This window comes from Pinus tabuliformis, chromosome 1_1 (genome assembly GCF_031772625.1).
Source record: "Pinus tabuliformis cultivar Carrire ecotype Pingquan chromosome 1_1, CPIR1, whole genome shotgun sequence".
Lineage (NCBI taxonomy): Eukaryota > Viridiplantae > Streptophyta > Pinopsida > Pinales > Pinaceae > Pinus > Pinus tabuliformis.
This window is the reverse complement of record NC_142297.1, coordinates 184282190-184299547: the sequence shown is the minus strand read 5'-3', so window position 1 is coordinate 184299547 and position 17358 is coordinate 184282190. Positions and strand designations below refer to the sequence as shown.

Here is a 17358-nt window from a genome sequence, read left to right as displayed (position 1 = left end):
AAGGTGGACACTTTGAAGAATACTGCATATGCATTGACAAAATCTATGAGCTCTGAGAAGTTCTCTTGGTGTAGAGAAGCAATGGGAATCTCAGGGCTGAAAAAATGACTAAGCTCTCCTGTGGCCCCCTGTGGAAAGAAAACAAGTGGGAGATTGTTGGGTTGTGTTATATTCTTTCCATGTAGTTAATAGGGGGTTTGAAGGGCACCCGTAACCCCACTTTATGGGGTCCGGGGCAGCGCCTCGGAAAATTTTGGTTTTGGACCATATGTTAGGTTGGGCAGACCCACCTATGGTTTTTTGCATGATTTTCGCACATGTTTTTTGGACGCAATGGTTTTCGGTCCATGGTATTGGATGCTTCGGCATGTATAAATATGTATTGTAACATTGAAAGGAACATAATGAAAAATCAAGCTGGTAGTCCCGGTTTTGGGATCCAGGGAAAATCTCTGTGCATATGTGTTTTATGGGTTATGCTCTCGCATTGTTTATTTTCTTTGTTTAAGAGTTCGTATGCAGGTAATTTCTGTACAGGGTTAAAACCTACATGTAGGGGATGCACAACAGTGACGTTAAGGGTCGTAGATAGGAATACAGATCTGTTGCAGGGTTTAGGCAGTGGTTGCAAGTTGAAAATGCGGGTAGAGGGCAGTGTATGAGGCAACAGAAGTATGGAAGGAGCTGGAAAAGGACGTGGGGTGAAAATCTCAGGAGGAGGCTATAAAATTGAGCAACAGAGAACATGGTTTGAGATATCTGAAATTTCTAGAAGACCCCAGGATGTAGACAGCGTGAACAACCTCAAAAGTTTATGCTAGAAAAATCGACCTCAGGCAGCAGAGAAACTAAAAACCCAGGCAGCAGACAGGTGGTTGAGAAAACCTTTAAAAAATTTCCCAAAAAACTTTCATTAATTGCTTTAGATTTGTTAATGAAACCACCACAAAGTTTCCAAATCTAAAAATAAATAAATGTAAACCCTTGGACTACAAAATCTGGATATGATCCTTGCAAAAAATGATGTTTATGAACCCCAGAGATCTAGATCTTACCCTCCAGGGTCTAGATATGGACTCTACACAGTTTTCTCCTTCAGATCTGCAGCTGTAGGACAACAAGAAACACCCAAATGATATATACAGTGACCCATAAAAAAGCTAAAACCCAAGTCAGAAAACTGAAAATAATTACAGATCTACATACATGAATGGCAAATCTATGAGATCTCGGGAGTGTGAGTCCAACTCCACTCCTAGATTTGACAATCTGAGGCTCTTAACAGCCAGATATACCGATTTAGCACAGAAAAATTTAAATTTTTTAAATTTGAAAGGAGGTATTGAGCTCAAAACCCTTCGTGCATCACCCATAAAAAATATCTTATGATAAGCCTAGGATCAAATCTAGTTGGGCTCTTCCGAAAACACGGATCGGGATTTGGATGGTTTTAACTGAAAACTTCCTCGAACGCTCGATGATCTAAAAATCAAGACTTTCCTAAACAACTCAATTCAACCATCAATATAGAGCGACTAAATGATAATAAAATTCAGATAAATAGAGATACCTGCTATTATATTCAAAACCTAAATTATCATTCAAACCCTAGCGACTGAGCAAGATACTTGTACTCAAATCACTCTTCAGAAAGCTATCATCAATGACTAAAAATAAATCTATGCATGAAAATGACACATCTTACAGTATTTCCACGAAGAGTAACACTAGCAGAAATTAACCCCAAAGTCTTTATTTATTGTTCATAAAAAGATTACAAGAGAGCTTTTCGCTTAGTACACGATCCAGAGATTGGATGAAGTGACTGACAAATGACTTCCTATTTAAATATAAATCCTCTAACAGCTAGTTCGATTGATCCTCGTCAAAGCAATATCGACCGTTGATGAGGATCAAAATTTCTTTTAATCTCATCCGTCGAAATTTTAAATTCTTGAGGAAATTCAATTTTTTCAATTTAATGCATTTTAATTAATTCAAAAATTAAATTTTTGAATTGATTTCCTCCAAATTTTGACTTTGACTTAACCCCAGGGACCAAAGGCTTAAAACTTAGCAAAATAATCAATTTACCTTAGCCCCGGGACCTCTTAAAAATTAATTTTTAAGGGCCGACGAATTTTGCCTTCGGAGAATTTAAATTTACCTAGGACCTAGAATTAATTAAATTTATGGCTCCGGATTTTAATTAATTTTGGCCAAAAAAATTAGTTAATTAACCTATGAGGGGATAAATTACTTTTCCAACCCTCAAGACACTTTACATCATGATTTTTACATTTCAAGGGGGAAAACCCATTTGTGATAGACCCTCGTAGACTACCCATTTCTGCGACACAAATATAATCCAGCAGATCAAGTAATTTGTAATAAAATAACCTAACCAAATAGTTAGGATTATTCACAAATCACTTTTACATAGACTTGATCTAGAACACTAGGTCTCCCCTAATATCCCGGTGACAAAATCCATTCTGGCTTTGGGGTAAGGTTGAAGGAAAACTCTGCCGACCATCCGAGAATAGATCGGTGAGACAAAAAACCTCCTGGAATGTAGATTGTTGATGAGCCCCAGAAATGGGTAACTATATGGGCTCATTTTGCCTCTTATTTCGATTTAATCCACCATTCTCAGTAGTTTTGTGCATGTTTTTGAATATATTTATGTCAATAGAGTGGATTGGGTTGGTCACTTTGCCATGTAGTCTAATGAGTGTTTATTGTAGATTTTTTGGACAATTTTGGACAAGGACCAGGAATTTATGAGCAAAATGGTAGCCAAACTCGAGGAAACAGGGATGAGGACTTGTAGGAGGGGTTTCTCCTTCATTAATGACCCCTTTCCTCAAATCCTCCATCAGCAGCTCGGAGTACAAAGGCCCACATTGATGATTCCAAGGGGCAGCCGAGCAAGTCAAGTAGGACTGTTGTTATCTTCAGTTCTAGGAAGCCGAGTTCCTTAATTTTAGGAGGACTGTTGGGAGTCCCCACTTGTATAAATAAGAAGGCTTCGAGCCTCAGTAGGTTAGCCAGTTCTTAGTATATTTTCGCACTTTTGTGCAGCCTTGTACTCAGCTCATTTTCGAGCTCTTTTTGAGAACAGTTTATGTGATGTAACTGTTATTTTTGATAATGAAGATGAACCAAGTTTTGAGCCAGCACTGATATTTTTTAGAGGGCTGAAGCTCTTGGGTTAGGGCCCAACCCAAGCTACCCAATACCTCCTTTTTGTACTTATATGTTTTTACTTTCATTCATGAGATAATTTCTGTTGTTTAGGTTCATCTTGCTTTGTTAAATTAGGTTGCTTTTGATGCTTAACATAGTTGTTTTTGTATCAGTTGTGCAAGTAGGTTGCTGCAGTGATAAAATAAGATCCAAAAAGGCCAACAGCAGGTCTTGATCCCCTCTCTCTCTCCTTGGGACCATGATTTGAGGTCAGGGCACTACTGCTGCCCCCAAAAATACAGTTTTTGCTCTTCCAATGCAACTGCTAGTGTGATATTTCGAGTTGGAGAAGTTGATATTAGTTTGGATTCACATGCTTAGATCATTTCCTGTTCATTTACCATGGTTTTCTTGCATTCTTTTCTATTCATAAGATACTTTTCAACATTTCTCTGGTTTTAGGTCATAAATTAGGTTAAGTTAGACAAAACTCTATCTTTAGTTCTTTCTATGGTCAGTTTTGCTAAGTGAATGTGCAGATCTATTGTAGAACATCTCAGCTCACCATCCCTCCATCAAACAAGTAGCACCAACTCACTTCTCCTATATTTCCCCACTCATTCGCCACATTTCGCCAATCTGCCCTAATTTCTGCGTTTTTTCACAAAGTTTCTTTCTTGCCCTTTGAACAAATCCAACCATCTCATTCGTTCCTGATCTTCCTTGACAAGTTTTAGACCCCTCAACACCTTCATCCAACCTTCATTTCCCTTTTTTTATCCTTTTTCCACCTTCAAACCTCCAAAAACCACTTTCAGCCTCCTCTTGTAAATCCTCCTGGAGAACCTCCTGTAGATCCCCTGCAGCCTCCTGTAGAATTTCCTATGAGTGATTTTTCGAAGTATGATCACAATGGAAGTCTTCAGAAGGGTACTAGGGGCTTCTTAGGACCTCTCCACACCTTCCTCACCTTCTGCAAGAGCCAACTCCATCTTCCTTTGCCACCAACCCTCTACACAGTCACAACTAGTCAAATCACAAGCATAATAATTCCACATAAAAGTACTCAAAATTACAAAAAGATGATTTCTTCTCATTTCTCTTCAGAAGTAGCTTGAATAAATGCAATTTACCTTTTCGGTAGTCAATGGCACCCATTTCAGTAGTTTCCATCTCTTTTCTTGCAAAAGTAGGGTTAGTGGGTAAACTAGGGTTTGCTAGGGTTTGTGTTTCAATTCAGTTTCCCTTCTCTTTCTGCAAGTAGAATAACCCTTGTAGAGTTAGATTTCTTCCACCACAGTAAAGCTTCTTCTGAGAACTCATAGAATTTGGCGTAAGCTCCTAGCGAACTTGCGCTAGCTGATCAAGTGACAGCCTGCAGTAAGAGCTAGTACTTGTGCATACAGCACCGTCGCTTCCAAGTTTGTTACGAAGTACCGGGTTGATAAAAGTAAAGAAGGAAGCCCCAGGAGTTGCAGCATTATTGTTGTAATACTAGAGCTCACCACTCTTTTTGGCGCTGTTGCCGTGGAAGCGTTAGAGTATTTTTTTATTACTGCTTTGCTTCTATTTTCTACTGCAACATTCTGCTAAGTAGTTTATTTCAGCAAAATTAGAGTAGTTGTTTCATTTCAATTCTGCAATTTCAATTCTGCAAAAGTAGATTAGACATTTCCTACTTTCATTTCAATTCTGCAATTTCATTTCAGCAAGCGTAGATTAGGAATTTCCTGCTTTCATTTCAATTCTGCAATTTCATTTCAACAAGCGTAAATTAGACATTTCTTGCTTTCATTTCAATTCTGCAATTTCATTTTAGCAAAGTAGATTAGTCATGTCCTACTTTCATTTCAATTCTGCAATTTCCATTTCAGCAAGATTCATTTCAGTTAGTTGCAATTTGTTATTCAATCCATTTCAGTTTTGTAGGTACAAGAAAAAATAAATAAATAAATAAATCACCCAAAAAAGATATTTCCTTTCATGCCTCGTAGGAACAGAGACAACTCAGGAAAATTCCTACCCAACAACCCCACCACATCACTGAGTCACCCTTCTCTCTTTTTTGGTGGCAGTGATCCAGAAGAACCTATAGGTGAACCTCCAGAGATATACGAAGATCCTATAACAGAAGAAGAGCATGAAACCATTCCTCCTGAGACCATGGCTGAAAACAGAAATGTTAGAGGAAATGGGAAAAGAATAGAAGGTGCCTTTCCTATCCGAGAGACCAATGGGGACACAAAAATGAAAAACATAAGCCCTTCAGCCTTACCTCACTTCCATGGATTGACTACCGAAGACCTTGATACCTTCTTGTTTGAATTTTCTATTCTTTGTCGAACCTATGACTATGCAGAAGACGAGAAGAAGTTGAAATTGTTTCCTTCTACCCTCAAGGATGCAGCATTGCATTGGTTCATGGGGTTACCTGGAAACAGTATCACAACTCGGGCTTAGATACAGCAAGCCTTTAACAACAAATACCGGGACTACTGTAGGTCAAAGGATACCAAGGATGAAATCTTCCGAATGACCATGGGAAGTGATGAATCTTTAGAAGACCATGAAGAGAGGTTTCAAATCAGCTATAAAAGGGTTAGGTGCACACTTGACCCTGAATCTCTGAAGTTGGTTATGCTCAAAGGAGTCCCTGAAGACCTTCTAGATACCCTCCATTTGCTGGCTGGGGGAGACATCTACCAACTACCTTATGATGACATAAAGACTGTGTTTAGAAACCATTCCAGGTTAGCTAGAAAGAGAGGTAGGGGAAGTCAACCTTTAGCCAGTACATCCTCATCCAGTTCATCCCTTAGAAACAAACTTAAAAATTGGTTGGAAGATTTCAAGAGCGAGGTGAGGCAGACTCTTTCCATGCAAATGGATACCTTGCATATCAAAAGGAAACAAGAGGAAGCCGAGAGGGCTTTGGCCATCTTTTGTCCCAGGTGCACTAGAAAGCATCCTAGGAACAAATGTCCATTGCACTCTATAGAAGTGTGTTTAGTCTGTGAAGAAGACCATCCTACGAATCAGTGCCCTTCCTTGCCTGGAATTAAAGCTGCATATCAGGGGGCTGAAGGAGCCACTGAACCACTCTATTTCATGAACCAAAGGAGGCCACATGGACCCAGACCTTACCAGTAGGGAATGCAAGGGACATCCTAGAACTATTACAACCCCAATCAAGCCACTTCCATGCCTTCTTGGGGTCCCCCTACTCATCCTTCCTGGTCCACACCCCCTCCTTGGTCGTATCCTCCTCAATACCAGGCTCTGCCAGTTGCTCATTTGTTTCACTCTTATGCTCAGCCACAACCTCAGTGGAATGCACCTCATCAGGGGTGGAGGCCCCAGTACAAATCTCCTCCTGCTCTTTTGCCTCCACCACCTGCTCAACCACAACCATTACCTCCTTCTCCTCCAAGACAACCCCAAATACCTGCTCAATCGAACCCGAACCCCAATAACAGATAGGCCTAGTAGGTATATAGTGGAGAAACATCATGCCTGACCTATGTTTTGGAGATTCAGGAAATTAACCTATGATCTAGGAAGGGTCTCCCAGATAGCCAACCTCCTCCTAAGGAGGATGAGGAAGAGAAATAGGAAAGTGAACCAAAAGCCATTCCACCCTTTCCTGAGAGACTAACTGGAACCACACAATTGACCCCAGAAGAAACTGAACTTCTGGGAGAATTGAAACAGTTATGTGTAAAGATACCACTTCTCCAAGCCATAAAGGATGTGCCTATATACAACAATATGATCAAGGAGAAGTGCTTCAGGCACCCAGGCAGGCGCAAGAGAGATGCCCCAACTATCAATGTCATAGGACAACTGTCCGACCTGATGTTGGGGCAGGTAATCTGTCCGAAATATCTAGACCCTAAGAGTCTTGTAGTCAATGTCCACATCAATGGCACTGTAATCCCCCATACCTTGATTGATCTAGGGGCTACCATTAATGTGATGACCAATGACACTATGCTCAAGCTCAACCTTCAGGGTTCCCTGAGGAAGACCTTAACAATACTGCAGTTAGTAGACCACTCCACTGTGACCCTTGAGGGGATTGTGGAAGATGTAATGGTCTCTATTGATTCCTGGGAGTACCCTACTGATTTCATAGTTCTCCAACCAAAGGCAAAGCTCACTGGGTATCCTCTCATCCTGGGAAGACCTTGGTTGGCTACTGCAGATGCCTACATTAGTTTTCGAGCTAGGAACATGACAATCAAGAACGTGCATATGTCTAAACAGATAGTCCTATATCCTCCTGCCCAACCTCTGCTAGAACATGATTTACCTCTCTGGTTGGAGGAGGAAGATAAGGATGAAGTCTATTCCGCACCATTGTGAACAGTGCAAGCTTCCATGGGGGGTCCACAAACCAAGGATGATCTCATTGAGAACTTGATTCAGAATCCTCCCCCCAATGTGTTGCCATTAGAAGAGCTGGTGGAAGAAACCCAAGCCAATCCTTTAGTTGATCTTTGTGTGGCTGATCCGACCTCTATCTGAGTTAAGAATGTGGAATTCGGCCTAGAAAGAACCTTGAAGATCAACTCATCCCTATCCACCTCTCAGGAGAAAGAACTATGTAGCTTATTGAAAAATCACCTGGATGCTTTTACTTGGAGCTATAAGGAGATGAAAGGAGTCCACCCTTCCGTATGTACTTATCACATTTACATTAAAGAAGATTGTAAACCAGTTAGGCAGCCTCAAAGGAGGATGAATCCAGCCCTTAAGGACATTCTCAAAGAAGAACTGCAAAAATTTCTGGATGCAGGATTCATCTACCCCATCTCTAACAGCGAATGGGTCTCTCCTTTGGTGCTAGTGCCAAAGAAAAACAGGAAGTGGAGAATCTGTGTAGATTATCGGGAACTAAACAAGGCCACCAAGAAGGACCATTTCCCTTTGCCTTTCATAGATCAAGTGTTAGATGGCCTGGCAGGGAAGAAGTTCTTCTCCTTCCTAGACGAGTTTAGCAGGTACAACCAGATCCAAATTAGCCCGAAAGACCAAGATAAGACCACTTTCACTTTTCCTTGGGGTACTTTTGCATACCGGGTCCTTCCTTTTGGGTTATGCAATGCTCCTACCACTTTCCAGAGAGTAGTATTGAGCATATTTGCTGAACTGGTTCATGACTCAGTGGAAATCTATATGGATGACTTTACCCCTTATGGTTCTAACTTCCAGGAAGCTTTGACTAACCTGGGAAAAGTTTTAGCCAAGTGTATTGAAATGAACCTATCCCTCAGTCCTAAAAAATGTGAATTCTTGATGACTGAAGGGACTGTGCTAGGTCATACAATTTCTCAGCAAGGATTACAGGTGGATCCCAACAAGATTGCTATCATCCAAAGGGTCCCACCTCCTCAAAAGGTAAGAGATGTTCGGAGTTTTCTAGGCTTAGCAAGGTATTATAGAAGATTCATTAAGGATTTTAGTAAGCTAGCCTCTCCATTGTTTGGTCTTTTGGGAAAAGATGTTGAGTTCATATGGACTGACAACTGTCAAGAGGCTCTGGATGCCTTGAAAGGTAAACTGGTAACTGCCCCAATTTTGAGAGGTCCAAACTGGGCCCTACCTTTCCACATTCACACAGATGCCTTGAACAAAGCAATAGGAGTAGCCTTAGGGCAAGTTGATGAGAAGCTGCCTGATGCCATATATTTTGTAAGTAAAAACTTGTTCAAGGCATAATTAAACTAAATTGTAACCGAAAAGGAGCTCCTAGCTGTAGTCCATTCCCTAAATAAGTTCAGACACTACATCATCGGCTATCAAACATTCGTACACACTGATCATGCTGCAATTAGGTATTTTATGAATAAACCGGATGTAAATGCTCGTATCATTAGATGGTTACTTTTATTGCAGCAATTTGATTTGACCATTGTTGATAAACCGGGTAAGGAAAATGTTGTTGTTGATTTTCTGTCTAGACTAGATCTGCCTGCAGGTGAAGAAGGAATGGTGGATGATCAAATGCTAGATGAAAACCTATTTTCTATTTTAGTACTCTCTCCATGGTTTGCTGATATAGAAAATTACTTGGTTTCAGCACATTTTCCGCCACACCTATCCTCAAAAGAGAAGAGCAAGATCGTGAGGAAAAGTGCCCCATTCACCTGGATTAGGGGCAATCTTTTTAAACTTGTCCCAAATAAGATTTTGAGGCGATGTGTTAGGGAGGAGGAAGTTTTTGACATCCTCCTAACTTTTCATGATGAGCCCTGTGGGGGCCATTTTGCAACAAAGAGGAGTGCTTTCAAAATTCTGCAAGTAGGATACTATTAGCCCACTCTTCATTAAGATGTCAAGAGATATATCAGCCAATGTGACAGATGTCAAAGGATGGGGAAACCTACTCCAAGGGATGAGATGCCCCTACAACCTCAAGTGACTTTCAAGCCATTTGAAAAGTGGGGCATGGACTTTGTGGGTCCTCTCAACCCTCCTTCAAAACAGAAATATTACATCATTGTGTGTACTGATTGTCTGACAAAATGGGCAGAAACCAAGGCGATCAAGGCAGCAACAGAAGAAAAAGTAATTGAGTTTTTGAGGGAAAATATATTCTACAAGTTTGGATATCCAAGAGAGTTAGTCACAGAACAAGGGAGTCAGTTTACCTCCAATCTGGTTGAAGACCTGCTCACACATCACAAGATTAAGCATAGAACTTCCACCCCTTATCATTTGCAAGCAAATGGACAGATGGAAGCCACTAATAGAGCTTTGGAAGGGATTTTGACTAAGGTAGTGAGCAGCAGAAGAAAAGATTGGGTAGATCAATTGGTTGAGGCCACCTGGGCCTATAACACCACCTAGAAAACCACCATAGGGTTCACATCCTATGAGCTGGTCTAGGCGAAGACAACTCTACTGTCAATAGAATTTGAATATAACACATTAAGGATGGCAGCTCAGCTAGACCTAGATCTCATCCATGCACAAAATGGAAGGTTACTTCAGCTAAATGGATTGGATGAACAGAGATTGCAGGCCCTTCTCCATTCAGAGGTAGTCCAACTTCAAAGAAAAATATGGCATGATAGACACCTCAAAGAAAAACAATTCTTGTGAGGAGATTGGGCGCTGCTATATGATTCAAGATATAAAGATTGCAAGGGAAAACTGAGGACAAGATGGCTGGGACCATACACAGTAGAAAAATGCAATGACAATGGTTCAATCCTGATCCGGACCATTGATGAAGAAGCCATCCCCATGCTCGTCAATGGGCATACGTTGAAGATATACAGGAAGCCATTTTCCAAGCAGGAGTTCATTGAGAATCTGGGTAAAACAGTGTTGGTAATGGAGCAGGTCTCTGTCTCCACTCCACCCACTCCCTGCAAAAAAAAAAAAAAAAAAAAAAAAAGAAAAAGAAAAAGAAAAAAGAGAGAAAAAAAACAAAAAAAAGAAATAAAAGATCCCTGGGTGAAAACCTATTAGAGGCGCCTAGGGAAGGCAGTGAGGGTGAAAACCTCCTAGAGGCGACCCAGTTGTCTCATAAAAAAAGAAAAAACAGGGAAGAAAAGGAAAAAGGAGAAAAAAGAAAAAAGAAAAAAACAGAAAAAAACTAACTTCTTTCGAATGCATTGCAGATTGCAGGAGGGTCACACAAGGGAAAAGGACATGACCAAGTTTCAAACACCCTTGCTAGCCCATTCCTCCATTGCCATTATTTTTTCCTAGGCCTTGGTCACATTTTTTCTAAAAATTTCTCATCCTATAGGAAACTCTGTGCATTCTACAGGAGGATCCTGTAGAAATCACAAAGAGCTCAAAATCGAGTTTAGAAAAGAATCCGAGGGCTAGAAATTTGTCTAGAAGGCCTGTGGACCTCCCTGCCACCATTCACCCTCCTAATTCTCCATTCCATCCCTTCACACCCACATTTCCACTCGCTTTTTCTTCCCCGCACACAAAAAAAAAACACAGAATTCTGTTTCTTTTGTTTTGTTTTTAAAGAAAAAAAAATAATGAATAAAACAACAACATTCTTCACTTGTTCTTACCTGATGCCTTCCAACTGTTATTCCTTTCATTTAGAACCTTCTTCAGTGGTCTCCTCAGCCCCTGCTCAAGCATCAACTTGAAATTTTATAGGGAGAAGCAGCTACAGGAAATCCTGCAGGATTCCTGTAACAGCTGATCCCTTTAAAAAACAAGCTCCAGAGGTAGGGTCAGCGCAACCAAGATGTATGAAACATGCAAGGAGCAGAGCCTGATCAAAAAATCACCAGCATAAGTCACCAGTTCAGAGGCCATGAGCACCAGCAGCAGCAGCAATGAGAAAATGAAGTGCCAAAGTCCAAGCATGCAGAGTGTTAGCGTTCAAATCTGCCTCAAGCTTAAAAAGGCAAAACTTGAGGCAACAACAAACCAAGCTCAGCCTCGTAGCTAGCCCTACGAGGACAGGAGAGGGCTCTCTCCGGGTCTATCTCGATAAAATAATCAATAGAGTCCGAGATGACTTAAATGATAACTGATTTTAGGCTAGTAAATGAATTTGAATGAGGGATATTTGATTTAAGGACTAAGCTACTGGGCTGTATGGGACGACGACAGCATGAACAGAGATTTAACCAAAGGCACAGGGTATTTCATAAGGCGAGATAAGCATGAGGTTTCAGCAATCGAATTGAAATTAAATGGGGTGAAAAGACTGTTTAAGAGAGCTGAAAAGGGCATTTAATATATGAATCCTTTCCAGGGAGAATAAAACACATAAAGACTGAACACTTCCTCAAGGCAGAGCAATGACTGGATTCTACCTTTCTCACTTGAAAGTATTCAACTGGAAACGATCGTGAATGGACTGCAAAACAACACATGATACATATGAAACAGAGAGAAAAACACATTGCCAAAACTCATACCACAAGGATCTTATAAATCAGAGCTGCACCATTTAATTATTTCTCTGTTAAAATTGTACAGTGATAGTGTTGGATTTTTTCTTCCCACACCTTTTTCTCAGAACTCAGAACCCCTTATGCATAGTTTTCATACAATAAATAGATTTCATCTAAGGGAAAACAAATCGATGAAAAGTAGGGAGCTGGAAAACCAATCGACGAAGATAGGAATGAGCTGTCCATTTGTGTTGGGAACAGAGCAGCGTTACACTTTTTGTTTCAAATCTGTTGATAACCAATGACATCTATGGCGTAGACCATCCTGAGTTGTAACTGAAGTTAAAAATAGACCCTCGTTTCCTATCTTTCTACTGTTGTAGATGTTTCGCTTTGATTTGGCTTTACAGTTTCTGACTCTTCACCTTCAGCTCCTATTCTGTGTGTTGCTTTCTCTCATGCTTACTTCCTGCTCTTAGAGAAAGTAACTTATTACACATTGAATTTCCACTGCTCAAGTATTCGAATCCTCTCTGAAATAAAAAGCTAGGCGAAGTGTCCTATTTTCATAAGTTATATGTGAAGCCGACAGGCCCATCAACTCATGATGATTCTTTACATAAGCTAAAACTTCAAGTACCAATCTACAAAATTGGATGCACGGGAAAGTAATATGCAGAAGGCTAGGCCTGTCGAGGCTGAGGTGATAATCCCTTGTTAAAATAACATGTTGCACTACGGGATCTCTGCAAAAATGTTGCATTTAACCCTGGAAATTTCCATCCATAAATATTTGAATTAGAGGTGTTCGCTTTCAATTTATCCCTGCATTTTGTTTTCTCATAAATGCCTGGACTACAAGCTTCAGTTGCCTCAGATATACCCTGTACCTCCTTCAGACCATAACCAGAGCGTGTTGCCGGCACTCTCTGTTATGAATATCTAAGACTGGAGGAAGACCCCTTCATAGATGAACCAAAACCCAATGCAGATGGCGCTCGCTCAATGGCTAGAGTAGAGCTAGAGGATGATGCCTGATGACCTGAAAAAGCGTTAGACACTACCCTTGAATTTCCTAAAGCTGGCTTAGAGCTGGAGGATACCTGCAGAGGCTCTGTATGTTTCCTTCCCTCCAACTTATGCACAAATTGACATAAGAAATATACACCTTGGTTTATAAGATTATGCTTCCCTTCTATCCGACCAATTTGCAACTCCAAGCCTTAGACAACATGTTGAACAGATTCGACATCAAAGCCAATATGTTTTAAGTCTCCACGAATCTCATAAACCTCATTTTTAGTGACAGCATTCAACTCTGCACATTGATCCAAACCATTATCAACACGATCAATTCTTGAAGATAGGTGTCGTTTTGCTGCCATGATAGATGTCGAAACTTGTTCAAGTTGTTTGCCAACACTTGTACATGCCTCTGATAGGCTACGTCTTGTAGCAAACATCATATCGGAAAGCTTCCACCCCTTCCACCAAATGTATCCATAACCTGCAACTCCAATCACAATAACAGGCACAGCATATGTTGTTGCACCTGACTGAGAATTCTCTGTGACAACTGTGATTGACCTTGACAATGCTAACATTTTTAGCTCCTGTCTTAGGCTGTTGACCTGTGCCATCAAAGAATTATCATTTGACACTTCCTTCGACTGTGATTCATCCTCCTTTGAACAACTATTAGAATGAACATTGTACTTACAATTAGTCTGACATACTATAGAAATATCCTTTAAAAACCACAGTAATTCCTCTTTTCTCAGATATATGTCAAATTTGTGGGAAAATTCAGCAAACCAAATACAAGAAAACTGTCGTGCCAAATGTTCTTCTCACTCAGTAATGATTAGTATTTGAATAAATATATGAAGCACCGAGATGAAATTGCTCATTATTGAATTTCCTTTGAAAACCTACAGAGCTGCCAGAAATCAGTCTTTTGGTAATCATATGTACATCTGCTCCTCTTGTTACCAAGTTTGAAGCTACATATTAAAATTCCAAATGCCATGTGACCAGGTCAATTTCACAAGAACAACAAATATACTTGCAGCACTCTTTGCATCGCGGAATAGGCACCAAAGCCAATGTCAATCTTCCATCAAGATCAAAGTCTTCATGAAAAGATGATGTGTGAATATAAATCTATAGGCATCTGTAAGGTCTGAATCCTATAGTCTGGAAAGTTGCACCAAACGCTTCTGACGGGTTGGGTTCAAACTCAAACCACCAGATTTATCCTTGTCAGATTTTAATTGCACATCTATATCTTTGATGGTAGTTGACCTTTCTTTAGTTTCTTTACTCTTACTAGTACCTGAATTGAGCTGAGAACATATTAGTGATAAAGATTGCAACCATGGAACCAAAATGGGCTTCCTTATAGCATCATCTGAACCTGTATATCAACCCAAAAAATAAGATGAAGAAGAAGCCCTTGCAAATTTTTGGCAGGCTCTATTTCTCCCTCAACTTCAGCATCATGGCCAATATTAGATGTGGAATTGGCATTATATAGACCGTGACTCTTTTGCACTAATCTACTTATGCAAAAAATTATAGCTGGACTTTCTGCAGGAGGGTACCGTACCAAGGCCTACACTCCTGAACTTAGGCCTTCAAAAGGAGTCAGGCATGGATATGCCTCTAAAGCTCTTTGAATATAATATACAACAAGTTGCTCCTTCAATGATATTGTATCATCTTTCTTATTATGCGAGGAATTCATGCTCGAATTGTTGACTGACGTAAATGTGACAAATACTGCATGTGATCCATGCACTATATTTTGGTCTCATCTTTATACCAACAGTATTCCGAACAACATAACTTTGAAGGAACTTAAAATACCACATTTCTAGGCCCTGAAATATGAACCGACACTCTTTGATTGTCTCTTGTATAGTAAGCCAGTTGTAGTTACCCCATCACCGCCTCCAGCATTTGATAACTGCCCAAATTCCTTGGTATACTGCCCATTAAATTATTCATCGACAGGTCTATATATCTGAGATTATTACCTTTCCCAAGGCTCGAGTGGATTCTCCTTTCCAGATGATTGCCAAATAAGAAACAATAAAAGGCCTGAAATTTCAAGAAGCAACACTTGTAGCGTAGATCCCATAACCAAAGTGCTCATCGTGTTGATTTAGGGTTTTGAGGAGCCCGAGCCACATTTTGTGGTCGCCTTTCTGCTACCGCTTTTGGAGTTGGCTTTGGCTATGCACCCTCCCTCTTCTGTAATGTTTGTTCGTTTTCATGAACCCCAACACCATTTGGAGGTGGATTTGTTTGTGGATTTACATTCGGTGCACCATTTCGTTTTGGAACAGCTGGTTTTCGTAGTGTTCGCTTTTCAGATGTAACAGCTGATTCTTCATTTTTAGTTTTCATGAACAACACCAACACCATTTGATTTGGGAGATTCATTCACTGAAACATTTCGTTTTGGCTTTCCATTCGCTGCAGGAACAAGTGGTATTCTCGACGGAGGTTGACGTTCTGACATCAACTTCTGCAGACGATTGTCTTTGGTTTCAATATTCTTCATCTTCAGAGATTCCACCGACATTTCCAATTCCCCTATTGTTTTCTGAAGACGGATATTCTCTTCTGAAACCATTGTGCATCTTGTTAGAGTCGGTCTAGTTATCCCTCCATCAGAGATCAAAGCTCTTTTGCATTTCATGATTAGGTGTCCCATCGGTTTTGATCAGTTGCATTTCGTTAGGCATGCCATAACTCTGATGGAGTGGGTTGTGTCACTCATTTCCCTCGCGCTTGGCACTGCTGGTTTAGGCCTGTTTATTAAAATAAGTCTTCAAAGGTCATTTACAATCATGTTTTAAATTTTTAGGTCTTAAGTCTAGGGTTGAGTCAATTTTGTCTTGAAAAGTCTTAGAAAGACCAGCAGGCCAGAGGGATGTCTTTGATAGATCATCACTTCAATAATTTTCATCATTGTATAGCTGAATTAGGACTTCTCTTCAAAACTCTGTTTTGAAGATAAGTCGCCATCTCATTTTTGAAAAAATTGTCAAAAATTTCAGGTCTTCAATCGTTCAAGCGCAGCCTTGGTCTCCTTTGCCAGAGCATATCAGAGCTATCCCTGCAAAAAATTATCAGTGAAAATCATTATTTCAACCAATTTTAAAGGGGAAACCAAAAAGGTCAAAGCCTATTAATTTTCAAAAAGTGTCAACAACCAACATAAGAAAATGGGTTTTGGGTAAGAAAAAATCAACAAGGACTCTATATGAAGATATTTCTCCTCATTTGCAACCCATTCCACATTCCAAGAGCAAAGAGCATTGTTCTAAGGCGATTTTGTGAGTTTGTGGGCTAATCGGGCCGTTTCCAGGGCGCGCTACGCATCATGTTGGGCGCGCTACACACCAGTGGCGTGCTACGCATCAAGCAACAATTCTCAGTGCAATTTTACACGGGTGAGGCACATCAGGAGTGCGCAGCGCGTTGGGTGAGGCGTGCTACGCATTGAAGTTTATGCCCAGAACTTTGCCTGAAACACACTCAAACACCTCTTCTCACGTATCAAATCATAGGTAGGCTTTTATCCACGGCTCGTTCTTGGTTTTGAAAGATTTATGTAAAGAAATCATGCTATATTTGCCATGTAAAACCAAGTGTAAAAACCCTCCTTTTCCATTAGTTTGCTGAAAGGATTTAAATGCCAAGATTGTTGTAGGGTTTTCAAACATAAATGTTGCCAAGGTTTTCCAATTTATTGTGTTTCCCACCCCCTATATTCACCTATATTTTCCCCAATAATTTACAAGCCCCTCATCCCCTTCATTTCGCTTCATTTCCACAAAAATTCCTTGTTTCACACATCGGGATAAGTTTCACTCAAAAGATGTTTCAGAGCAATAAAAGATGAATTTTGGAAAATTGAGAGTGGTTTTTGTCCAAAACATGCCAAAGAAGAAAAACCTCCTTCACTTTTTACACAGGTGTCATGGTTTTAGAGAAATGTCAAAAATATCGTTGCCTCAGGAGAATCGAATGCACCTCTGAAGTGACCTTGGGAAAATCAAGTTTTCTCCTATCTCGGTTGGCCAAATTACTTTCTTGATGAGTCAAATGACAACTAGACACAAATCTCTTTCCAATGAGCTATCATGAGCTCAATTTGGAGTTGGGGAAGATATTCAAAAGTTGACTGCAACAGCACTCTGCCTTGAGGCATCCTCATTTGGCACATTTTGGCCAGTCTTGGGAGATTTGATATTTTACAGGGAAAATGAAC

The 17358-nt window shown here is 40.3% G+C and overlaps 1 protein-coding gene across 1 annotated transcript; it reads right to left on the bottom strand.

The window, feature by feature from the left end:
* Positions 1-13266: 13266 nt before the first annotated feature.
* LOC149212158 (uncharacterized) lies at positions 13267-13760 on the bottom strand. The gene has a single exon (XM_089390572.1). It carries the CDS (start codon positions 13712-13714, stop codon positions 13298-13300), a length of 417 nt encoding a protein of 138 aa, XP_089246698.1. The 5' UTR covers positions 13715-13760; the 3' UTR covers positions 13267-13297.
* Between the last annotated feature and the right edge of the window lie 3598 nt (positions 13761-17358).